At 38.2% G+C, this 13,109-nt stretch overlaps 1 protein-coding gene across 4 annotated transcripts in view; it reads left to right on the forward strand.

The window, feature by feature from the left end:
* The window catches only part of CDK17 (cyclin dependent kinase 17), a 238,046-nt gene that overhangs the window by 153,540 nt on the left and 71,397 nt on the right, over nucleotides 1-13,109 (forward strand). For 2 of the 4 annotated variants that reach the window (XM_053716948.1, XM_053716949.1), the window contains one exon: nucleotides 2,434-2,598. The exons of 1 other annotated variant lie outside the window; for it this stretch is intronic. In XM_053716948.1, coding sequence (XP_053572923.1) covers nucleotides 2,434-2,598 — 165 coding nt within the window. The remainder of the gene's footprint in view (nucleotides 1-2,433; nucleotides 2,599-13,109) is intronic. One more of the 4 variants, XM_053716950.1, reaches the window with a different exon arrangement.

Consider the following 13,109-nt stretch of genomic DNA (forward strand, 5'->3'; position numbering starts at 1 on the left):
AAGTTCTCTTTCTGCTGGCTATTGCTTCGGCGTGCAGAGTATCTGAGATTGCGGATAAGCCTGTCCTACGTACTAAGTTAGGGTTTCTCCCTTAAGTCGCGTCAGACCGCAACATCAATCAAGAAATTGTGGTCCCTTCCTTGCGTCCTAATCATTCCTCTTCGAAGGAACGTATACTTCATAATTTGGACGTGGTTCTTGCCTTGAAGTTTTATCTTCAAGCTACTAAGGATTTTAGATAAGCTTCTTCCTTGTCTGTGACATACTCTGGGAAGCGTAAGGGCCAGAAAGTCTCTTCGACTTCCTTATCTTTTTGGTTGAGGAGTCTTATCCGCTTAGCCTGCGGGACATAGACCTTCTCAGAGAATTACGGCTCATTATACTAGAGCAGTGGCTTCCTCTTGGGCCTTTAAGAACGAGGCCTCTATGGATCAGATTTGTAAGGTGGCAACCTGGTCCTCCTTACACACTTTTTCTAAATTTTACAAGTTTGATGTTTTTGCTTCAGCTGAAGCAGCCTTCGGGAGAGAGGTTTTGCAGGCTGTGGTGCCCTCAGATTAGGGTCCGCATCTCTTTTTTGTCCCTCCCGTTTTTATTCACTGTCCTCTAGAGCTTGGGTATAAGTTTCCCAACAGTAAGGAATGAAGCCGTGGACTCTCCTTGTATTAAGAAGAAAGACATAAATTATGCTTACCAGATAATTTCATTTCCTTCTGTACAAGGAGAGTCCACGGTCCCCGCCCGTGTTCTCCGATGGGTGCCCCCCTTAATTGTAATTTTCTTCTGGCACCTTTTATACCCTGATATTTCTCCTACTGTTCCTTGTTCCCTCGGCAGAATGACTGGGGGTTAGGGGAAGTGGGAGTTCTATTTAAGCCTTTGGCTGGGGTGTCTTTGCTTTCTCCTGGTGACTAGGTTTATTATTTCCCAACAGTAAGGAATGAAGCTGTGGACTCTCCTTGTACAGAAGGAAATTAAATTATCTGGTAAGCATAATTTATGTTTTTTGACCTATAGCATTTTGTTACATGGGTGAAGTTGGGGTTATATACATTTTAGGCGCACAGTGCCGATTAGAGGTGGTTAATATATGCCATTTATTATTGATACTAGTATAATCTAGAGCTTTTATGAGAAATAACTTTTAAATATGTGGGACAGGTTGCTGTTTCTCAGTTTTCCATAAATCAATTGAATCATTCTCTAAAAATAACGTTGAATGTGAATCAGTTCTTGTCTTATGGGGTTTAATATTTTTTTGATCCAATTGTCTACTAATATATAATCATTATCAAAAGAGGATATTTCTATCTTAATACAAATTGATTATGTGTGCTAAATTAAATAACTTCCCATTTCTTGTCTTTGTGATCTAATGGCAGTGATACATTTTTAAATCTCATGCACAAATAGACTAATGATTTCATAGCTAATACTTGTCAAAATGATCTGAAGCCATCATACAATCCCTTTTGGAGAATAAAATATAGATCTAGAAGATAAATAATAAAAATGTGATTGTTGTAAATATTTTTAATGCATCTACTATACAGGAATTAAATGTGTGTTATTGTAAACTGCTATTCACAAGCAATTAACACAAATAGCCCCATTTATTACGGGATGGACAGATACGGTTCCTGATTTTCTCTCAGAATATTGAGTGGCTCCTGAATTGGTTAATTCTGAGTCAAATCCTAAGTAAAGATGTGCTGTGGCACTCACAATGCACATAGAATACACAAATTTACAGATTGAAAGGGAGCTTGCAGTAGATATGATTATATGATAGGCATATGGTTGTCATGATTGTAAAATGAAGTCATGGCCAAGACCATTTTTTAGTAAAGTAGAGTACTTTAACACCTCTTACCCAGTACTATGGAGAGCATGGCTAAAGTAGCAATTCAACTAATTTACAGCAGATTCTTTTTAACTTGATGTCTTGTTTAAAAACACAACAAAACCAGCTCATTAGATTATGATCTCAAGTTGAAGTTAAATAGGTTCAGGGGCAGTTTGTAGTTGATTCTTAGTCTAGTCTTCCAGTACATTTGATGGGGACGAAAACATAATATAATGCAAGAATAACTGGGATATGGGCATAATACTTATTAGGCTTACACTGAAGAGGAAGAAATAGGTTCAGATTTGATGGTCCTTCTGGTTCTTACATGCTGTCAAATCTATGTATCAACGTCTAAATTGATCACTGCCAATAGTTCACTTTTTTCCTATACAGACCTGCTCAATTATTTTTCTCTGCTAGATTATTTAATCATTAGTGTTTATTTTGTCTTCAGATTAATGTAGGTGGTCTGTTTAGTAATGTTTTACCCTTTCTCTTCTTTTTTCCCCCTTTGGGCTTTTATCTATCTTCTGCAATCTTTCCTTTTCTAATGGGCTTCAACTGTTGGCGTTTGGGATTGGTAGAACCTATTGTGAAGAATGGCAGGCCTCCAACATCTCACAGTATGCACTCCTTCCTCCATCAATACACAGGATCCTTCAAGAAGCCCCCACTAAGAAGACCACACAGTGTTATAGGTGGAAGCCTTGGCTCTTTCATGGCAATGCCCAGGAATGGGAGCAGACTAGGTAATTTTCCCTTTTATCTGAACAGCTAAAGGCATACATAACCCTATAACACTGCTTGCAATATGTGTTTTAGTAAATGTAGTGGTAATAATTTGGTGTCTGTCAAGTTACTAACTATAGTACAACAAATCATTTTTTTTTTTTTCTATTTTTTTTTTACAGGACAGCAAGCTAGTCTCTTATCATTATTCATTCTGTTGGTGTGTTGTATCTTTTTTGATTTCTTACTGGTAATGCTTATTTGATTGGAATTGATTAGTGCTGGTATTTGTCATTTTTTTACTTTGTATTCAAACATAAGATTGAGTTTATTATTATTATTATTATTATTATTAATATTATTATTATTAATCAGAGAACTGTTCCAGAGGTGGAAAAACATTTTTATAGAATAACTTTTTATTTATTTTTTTAGATCTTGAATGTATTAGCAAATTTTAAATCCATATAAAATCCTTTTTATTCAGTTATTTGCTTAGTTCTATATATCTTACATGTCTTCTGTCAAATTTAAGTTTCATTTTCAGTGATCTGCAACAGACTTGTTATTCTAGCGTGTTATTTCTCATTTTAATTTGTGGTTTACACACACAACTGACCAAAATGTATTTAGAATGTTCACACTTCTTCTGTCACGTCTCTAGACACTGAAGGCATAAGGTTTTTGTAGTCTCAGAGAAACTATACATTATTTTTGTATTACATATAACCATACTTGTCTATAAATAACATAGAAACTGAAATACTTTGCAACTCAGGACCTCTTGTCTTCCTATATTCTTTCTATATTGCTTCTCATCTTCCTTTGTTTGTTTTTTCTTTCTTTCTTTGTTTCGTTCTTTCTTTCTGTCTTTCGTTCGTTCTTTTTTTGTTCTTTCTTTTTTTTGTTCTTTCTTTTTTTGTTCTTTTTCGTTTTTTTTCATTTGTTGTTTCGTTAGTTTTTTTTTTGTTCTTTCGTTATTTATTTCGTTATTTATCATTCCTTCCTTTCATCCCTCTCTGGATCTTTCCATTATTTTCTATAAAGCCATAAAGATTGTATTGCAGCTTGAAATTATGCTAATCTTTTTTTATAACCTGTTTCATCTTGTCCGTGATTTTACTGACATTGTTTGTGCTTTCCCTGATATATTTTACTGAATTTACTCTGACTGTGAAGATACTACAGTAAAGGGGAAAATGTTCTTGAATAACTTGGTTATTTCCAACCAGAAATGCCGGGAGACGTTTTTGTTCTGCACAGTTTACTCTGTGTCGATGAAAAGGAATGCACAGTCTTGGCAGTGTGTTATAATGCTTCAGTTTAAACGGCAGGGGTTGGACAAAATAATACCAATACTTAGACAATAAGTGACATTTCTTTATTAGTAAGGTGTTGGACCATCATTTATCTTTAATACAATTTCTTGGAATAGATTCATACAACTTTTGAATATTCTCCAGTGGAATGTTATACATTCAGAACATCTGTCAATTGCTTTAGAGATGTTTGAGGAGAATAAAAATTTCCAATATGTGTTTTCACTTCAGCCTACACAAAGAATATTAACGCCTGTAATAATTGTTGCATTATTTAGTTCAACTCCTGTTCCAGACTCTTTCAGTACACCGATAAAAAAAAATATAACTATCATTGCCCTTGTGACGGCTAAGCCTATCCGCCCAGCCCTGGCATTGGGGAGATTGTGGGCATGAAGGGGTTTACCACTACAAAGGACATAAAGAGACTAAATTAACCCCCAAATCCTGCCTACACCACCACAGTTTAACAATCCTGCCACCACCAAGAGTCTTGATTAAGGGTGTCTTAGAAACCTAATATCTCACACGACTAATTAGGTAATGTGCCTTTAACCTTGTCTCTTCAGAATGTGAATTCAGATATTAGAGCCCAAAGACAGAATTAGATTATTGTATGTTTAATAATAAAAGACAAAATGCAGGTTACACAGTGCCAAATTAAAAAAAACACAAGACATACAAAAGAACAAGAATAAATGCAAAGATATAGTTCTAAGATAAATTTCTTTAATACTGCAACTTAAAGACATTGTTTATACCAAATGTGCTAGCGACCATTAAGCCTGGTGATTTCACACTTGTTTTAATAAATGTTTTAATTCAATCAAGTTCCACTTGTATGTCTCTATTAGGAGTCTCAATGAGCCTTTAACTCTAGTGCTTGATGTTAAGCTCTGAAGCATGCCAGTATGTTACATATTAATATTTCATGCCATAGTGAATCACATGACTTAACCATTGCAGTTTCTTTTTTCTTGGAGGTGCAATCTTTGGAATCTTTAAACAATTTAATTTGTAGGACTTATTTTCACAGTTATAACCCATTGTATATCTTTTTATGCCCAATCAGATTGTTTTGAGAGAGGATAGGTCTGTTGGTTCTTATCTGCCAAAAAATATATTTATTTTATAGGTACTTTCTTCAAGACAATGTCTGGCCAGTATGATCAAGTACAAGAACTGCAGTAATTGTTGTTGCTGTGGAATGATCAGCTACAATATGAATTTCATATATCTATAGAATAATAACTGTACTATGGCATGATCTATATGCATCTGGGTGAATATAGAACAGTCAGATTTGCTTTTAGAGGTTCCATTAATTTGACTAATTAATATGCTCATTCCGTTCACGAATAAGCAATAATGGGATATTAGATATCTATTTTCTATCATTCCTTATAACGTCTTGTTTTAAAATGAGTATTCCTATTATTATTTTAAATAAATTTAGTGCACAGTAAAAGCCAGTTCTGCCACCAATTAACATATAAACTCACGCCTGTGTCCCATGCCAGTATCCTTCTTTTTGTTGTCCCCTAGACAGCTTAAGCAAATGTGGTCATTCAAAATACGCACATATATCCAATACTGAGCACTCCTCAAATGATTAAAATAAACACTTTTATTCAAAGAATATTACAACATGATATCACACATGAAAAGGCAGGACTGACGCGTTTCACAATTCAAGAGCGATTAGTCACACATATAGTACTATTGTCAGAAAATAACTTCTGATACATTTTCAGATTTTAATTTTTGTTTCAATTCACATTCTTGAATAGAGGGCAGACCTCGGAATGTTTGCACACCAGGGAATTTTCTTTACTGTCTTCAGCTACACAATTAATTTTTTCATCAAAAAAAAAACAAAGCACCTAATAGAACATAAAATATGCATTTAAGACTTCATAAAGATTGATACAGCAGTTTTTCTTGTACGTTTTGGTTGGCTAATCTTTAGTTTAATATAAAATGGTACCTTTTTTAACACTTAATAACTCCAAAATTACTGAGCCAGTGTGCTTCAGATATTCAACATTTTCAGTCACTGAGGATGCCAACAAAGTTGGCAAAGAAATGTGTTAATGCAATCCAAAGCTACAAGTACAAATCAACCTTGTGTTAAAGGGACACTCAAGTCAAAATTAAACATTCATGATTCAGATAGAGCATCCAATTTTAAACAACTTTCCAATTTACTTCTATTAACAAAATGTGCACAATCTTTTTATAGTTAAACTTTTTGAGTCACCAGCTCCTACTGAGCATGGTGCAAGAATTCATAAGATATACGTATATGCCTTTTTTTGATTGGCTGATGGCTGTCACACACACACATACAGGAGGAGTGGAAATTGACAAAACTTCTGCTACTCATTTGAAGTTCAGACTAAGTGCTTTTGCATTGTCTTGTTACCATGCATTTGTTGTTTATGCAAATCTACTGTATTTACTGGTGCTTTTTACTTGGTTCTATTTGAACTGCAGAAGTAATAGTCTCAAGTCTCAAACTATTGAAATCTAAAAAAAATTAAATGGAGATAAATGTTTTTAGTTGGCAGGATTGTTTATGTTCCTTTGACCTTTTATGGTTTGTATTTTTTTTGATCATCTATATGAACTAAGGTGTTGCTCTAAACCTTAAAAAAATCAACACAGCACAGTTCTTTTAACCTAAAAGATAAGATGCTTAACTTATATAAGCAAAGCAATAAGTTCATGACCCATAGAACACATAATTCCTAATTTAGCGCCAATAATCATTTTTAACTTTGCACAAGGTAGAAAACTCAAAGGCTCAATTCAAGGGACAGTAGATTAAAGAAGCATAAAACCCCATTTTTTTCTTTCATGGTTCAGATAGAGCCTACAATTTGAAACAACATTCCAATTTACTTCTATTATCAATTTTTTATTTTTTTCTTGTTATCCTTTGTTGAAAGCGCTGTATGGCAGCAGTTTTACAACAATGTTATACATTAGCAAGAGCACTAGATGGCAGCACTATTTCCTGTCATGCTGTGCTTCAAGCATGTGCATGCTACCTATCTAGATACCAAGTAAATTTGATAATAGAAGTAAATTGCAAACTTTTTTAAAAATTGTGTTCTCTATCTGAATAACAAAAGATAAATGTTGGGTTCATCTAGAGCTGAGCTTGAAGTGTTTATTATTGTGCACAGATAGAAATGGTGTTACTGCTTTCTGTATGGCATGTTCACGACTACACGGGTTCAGCCTCCCCCTGACAATAATTGGAGGCACCGCCTGTGGCCTTGCAAGAGTCCCAGCATTCAGACTTCTATATTCACTTGAGAGGATATCTATGGGATGCTGGTGATCCCGTTGTATGCAACGTGATCTTGATGTATGCAACGTAATCTTGCAGGTTACATGTTTCTCTTGTAAGGTGTATCCAGTCCACAGGTTCATCCTTTACTTGTGGGATATTCTCCTTCCCTACAGGAAGTGGCAAAGAGAGCACACAGCAGAGCTGTCCATATAGCTCCCCCTCTAGCTCCACCCCCCAGTCATTCTCTTTGCCGGCTCTAAGCAATCGGAAGGGTAAAGTGAATGTGGTGTTAGAATTGTAGTTTTTATTTTCTACAAGCAAAAGTTTGTTATTTTAAATGGTACCGGTGTGTACTATTTACTCTCTAGCAGAAAGGAGATGAAGATTTCTGCAGGGAGGAAGATGATTTTAGCATGTTGTAACTAAAATCCACTGCTGTTCCCACAAAGGACTGAGGAGTACAAGAAAACTTCAGTTGGGGGGAACGATTTGCAGGTTAGGCTGCAATAAGGTATGTTCAGTCATTTATTTCTAGACAGGACTGTGGGAAGGGTAAGCTGTATTCAGAGACTAAGTATGGAATTGCTAGCTTACATAACAGGGCTAATTTATGCTGGTTGACACTACTTAATGGCAAACGGTTTTTATTGAGAAATATAGTTTTTTTGAGACACTTTGAAGGTTCCTTTGGGTTTCTTTCAGGGGTTGTTACCCACATGGCTATTATTAAAACACTTAGGAGTGTTTCTTTAGGCCTCACAGCACCGGAGTAAGGTGGGAGGGGCCTAATTTCGCGCCTCAGATGCGCAGTTATATTGACTAGAACTTCAGGCTGTTTCACATGGAGGGTCCTGCTACAGTTTGAGGGCCTATAAGAATTTTTTTCCCCACAAATCTGGCTCCTAAGGGCAAGCTGCTGAAGTTGTTTTAACCGGTCTGTTGCTTACTATCGATCCGGTTTGGGCATTAAGGGGTTAATCGTTTTTATTGCTAGTGGTGCAATCTTACTAATGCTTTAGGTACATACTGTAAAACTTTCGAAAAGTTTGCTGCATTTTTCACTGTTTTGGAAAATTGTGTGCCTTTATCTCTTAAAGGCACAGTAACGTTTTTTGCAAAATAATTTTCGTTCCTTTCGGAATTTCAGGAGTGGTCTCACTTCATTCTCCCCTGCTGCAAAGCAAGAGGGTAACGCTTCACAACCCAGGGCAGCCTGGAAACCTTACCAGGGCTGGAACAAGGGTAAACAGGCCAAGAAGCCTGCAGTTGCCTCCAAGACAGCATGATGGGGTAGCCCCAGATCCGGGACCGCATTTAGTAGGGGGCAGACTCTCTCTCTTCGCTCAGGCCTGGTCAAGAGACGTACACGATCCCTGGGCCTTAGAGATTGTATCCCAGGGATATCTTCTAGAATTCAAGGACTCCCCTCCAAGGGGAAGGTTCCATATTTCTCGTCTGTCTACAAACATGACAAAGAAAGAGGCGTTCTTACGCTGTGTAGAAGACCTACATACAATGGGAGTGATCCACCCAGTTCCAATTGCGGAACAAGGGCTGGGGTTTTACTCAAACCTGTTTGTGGTTCCCAAAAAAGAAGGAACTTTCAGACCAATCCTGGATCTCAAAAGTCTAAACAAATTCCTCAGAGTTCCATCATTCAAGATGGAGACCATCCGGACAATCTTACCAATGATCCAGGAGGGTCAATATATGACTACCGTGGATCTGAAGGATGCGTATCTACACATTCCTATCCACAAAGATCATCACCAGTTTCTCAGGTTCGCCTTTCTGGACAAGCATTATCAGTTTGTGGCTCTTCCTTTCGGGTTGGCCACTGCTCCCAGAATTTTCACAAAGGTGCTAGGGTCCCTCCTGGCGGTGCTAAGACCGCGGGGCATAGCAGTGGCGCCTTATCTAGACGACATCTTAATTCAGGCGTCGACTTTCCAAAGAGCCAAGTCTCACACGGAAATTGTAGTGGCCTTTCTGAGGTCTCACGGGTGGAAGGTGAACATCAAAAAGAGTTCTCTCTCCCCCTCACAAGAGTTCCCTTCCTAGGAACCCTAATAGACTTTGTAGAAATGAAAATATTTCTGACGGACATCAGAAAGGTAAAACTCTTAACTACTTGCCAAGCTCTTCATTCCATTCCTCGGCCATCTGTAGCTCAGTTCATGGAGACAATCGGACTAATGGTAGCGGCAATGGACATAGTCCCTTTTGCAAGGATACACCTCAGACCACTGCAACTGTGCATGCTCAAACAGTGGAATGGGGATTATGCAGATTTGTCTCCTCAAATACAGTTGGACCAGGGGACCAGAGATTCTCTTCTCTGGTGGTTGTCTCAGGATCACCTGTCTCAGGGAATGTGTTTCCACAGACCAGAGTGGATCATCGTAACGACCGACGCCAGTCTGTTGGGCTGGGGTGCAGTCTGGGACTCCCTGAAAGCTCAGGGCTTATGCTCTCGGGAAGAAGCTCTTCTCCCGATAAACATTCTGGAACTGAGGGCGATATTCAACGCACTTCAGGCATGGCCTCAGCTAGCTGCGGCCAAATTCATCAGATTTCAGTCGGACAACATCACGACTGTAGCTTACGTCAATCATCAAGGAGGAACAAGGAGTTCCCTAGCAATGGTGGAAGTAACCAAAATAATCAGATGGGTGGAGGATCACTCTTGCCATCTCTCAGCAATTCACATCCCAGGAGTAGACAACTTGGAGGCGGATTTTCTAAGTCATCAGACTTTTCACCCGGGGGAATGGGAACTCCACCCGGAGGTATTTGCCCAGCTGACTCAGCTATGGGGCACTCTAGAATTGGATCTGATGGCGTCCCGTCAGAACACCAAACTTCCTCTTTACAGGTCCAGGTCCCGGGATCCCCAGGCGGTGCTGATAGATGCTCTAGCAGCGCCTTGGTCCTCAATCTGGCCTATGTTTTTCCACCGTTTCCTCTCCTCCCGCGTCTGGTTGCCAGAATCAAGCAGGAGAGGGCTTCAGTGATTCTAATAGCGCCTGCATGGCCACGCAGGACCTGGTATGCAGACCTAGTGGACATGTCATCCATGGACACTACCAATGAGGCAGGACCTTCTAATACAAGGTCCTTTCAAACGTCCAAATCTAATTTCTCTGCGTCTGACTGCTTGGAGATTGAACGCCTAATTCTATCAAAGCGTGGTTTCTCTGAGTCGGTTATTGATACCCTGATTCAGGCTAGAAAGCCTGTCACCAGGAAAATCTACCATAAGATTTGGCGAAAATATATTTTTTGCTGCGAATCCAAGGGTTACTCATGGAGTAAGGTTAGGATTCCCAGGATTTTGTCTTTTCTCCAAGATGGATTGGAGAAAGGATTATCAGCTAGTTCCTTAAAGGGACAGATATCTGCTTTGTCTATTCTTTTTCACAAACGTCAGAGGTACCAGACGTTCAAACGTTTAGTTAGGCTTTAGTCAGAATCAAGCCTGTTTATAGACCTGTGGCTCCGCCATGGAGTCTGAATTTAGTTCTTTCAGTTCTGCAAGGGGTTCCGTTTGAACCTTTACATTCCATAGATATTAAGCTTTTATCTTGGAAAGTTTTGTTTTTGGTAGATATCTCTTCTGCTCGAAGAGTTTCAGATTTAATCACTTTACAGTGTGATTCACCTTACCTGGTGTTCCATGCAGATAAGGTAGTTTTACGTACCAAACCCGGTTTTCTTCCTAAGGTTGTGTCTAATAAGAATATTAACCAGGGGATTGTTGTTCCTTCTCTGTGTCCTAATCCTTCGTCGAAGAAGGAACGTCTGTTACACAATCTTGATGTGGTTCGTGCTTTAAAGTTCTATTTACAAGCAACTAAGGATTTCAGACAAACAACTTCTTTGTTTGTTATCTATTCTGGTAAGAGGAGAGGTCAGAAGGCGACCGCTACCTCTCTTTCCTTTTGGCTGAAAAGCATCATCCGTTTGGCCTATGAGACTGCTGGCCAGCAGCCTCCTGAAACAATTACTGCTCATTCTACCAGAGCAGTGGCTTCCACATGGGCTTTTAAAAATGAGGCTTCTGTTGAACAGATTTGTAAGGCAGCGACTTGGTCTTCGCTGCATACTTTTTCCAAATTTTACAAATTCGATACTTTTGCTTCTTCGGAGGCTATTTTTGGGAGAAAGGTTTTACAAGCAGTGGTGCCTTCCGTTTAAGGTACCTGTCTTGTTCCCTCCCTTCATCCGTGTCCTAAAGCTTTGGTATTGGTATCCCACAAGTAAAGGATGAACCCGTGGACTGGATACACCTTACAAGAGAAAACAGAATTTATGCTTACCTGATAAATTACTTTCTCTTGTGGTGTATCCAGTCCACGGCCAGCCCTGGCTATTAAGTCAGGTAGATTTTTTGTTTAAACTACAGTCACCACTGCACCCTATGGTTTCTCATTTTTCTTCCTAACCTTCGGTCGAATGACTGGGGGGTGGAGCTAGAGGGGGAGCTATATGGACAGCTCTGCTGTGTGCTCTCTTTGCCACTTCCTGTTGGGAAGGAGAATATCCCACAAGTAAAGGATGAACCCGTGGACTGGATACACCACAAGAGAAAGTAATTTATCAGGTAAGCATAAATTCTGTTTTCTTTATATTTGTGGCTAATGTGTCACTTTGCATGTCATCAGTTTGGGTTTAACCTGTTTTTTTCCTACTGTATGTTTGCTGTTCATATTGTTGTTGGGTTTTTTTAGTTTTTTTTTCACACAAAGCATTTTATGCACGCAATGTTTTTGCACTGTACAACTGATACCTCTTTCCTTGGTTATAAAACCAACATACAGAAAGTTAGTGTGTAGCTTACATGCTTGTAATGTCATCACATTCTTTAGGAAGAAGTTGGTTCTTTTTAAGGTACATGAAGTCTCTTGAACCAATCTGGCCATATGTTTTACCATCTACCATTAACCAGACATTTCAAACACAGAACTGCCACTCACACTATTCTTTGGAAATTCTTGAGACTGTTGGGTGTTAAAATTCACTACAGTTTTTGAGATACTCAAACAACCTCTCTGTCATTCCATGGTCAAACTTACATACTGTAGATCACATTTCTTCTTTGCGCTGATGTTTGTTTTGAATAACAATTGAACCCTTTCACCATGTCTGCATGCTTTTATGCATTGAGTTGCTACAACATGATTGGCTGAGTGTATATTACCATTAAAAATCTGGTGTACACATTTACCTAATAAAGAGAGTTGATGTGCCCAGGTGTCGCTGTCTGGTTATCCTCCTGACGTTATAACTTGATAGAATAGTCCCTCTCTCCCACACAATAGAGAGGGATGAGTTGTACTCTGTCTGTGTGTATATAGAACAAAAAACTAGGGGCAGGTTAAACTATCTCCTCACAATATAAAAATATAATAAAACCTCTCATTTAATAGACTGAATTTGGTTACCCTTCTGATAAAGGTTTTCACATTCTTATAGCTGATATAGCTATAGAGATATGTCAGCAAGTGGTAGCATTATTTTGTTTTAATGTCAGGACTCCTAGTTCTTTGCTTCTCTGAAGAAATAAAAATGTAAAGGCGTTAAATTGATAAGGATATGCCCCCCCATTTTTCTTTCCTAAGTAAGTTTGGACAGTGTAAGTGTAGCATATATGTTCAGAATGAGTTACACTACCCGCCTGTTAAATTAGAGTTTAGATTAATGCAAAAATAGCCAGCTTTAGATTTATGATGATTTTGATTATGGGATCCCTAGTATGTTTATATATTTTTATATTGTTATTTATTGATTAAAAAAAGTGTTTTTGGCTGACGAACATCACTGTACTTTTATTGGTAATTTTTTACGTTTTGCTATGTGTGCTTTATCCTAGACTTTTATACACTCCTTATTTGGAGTATCTACTATTCTT

This window comes from Bombina bombina, chromosome 6, assembly GCF_027579735.1.
Source record: "Bombina bombina isolate aBomBom1 chromosome 6, aBomBom1.pri, whole genome shotgun sequence".
NCBI lineage: Eukaryota > Metazoa > Chordata > Amphibia > Anura > Bombinatoridae > Bombina > Bombina bombina.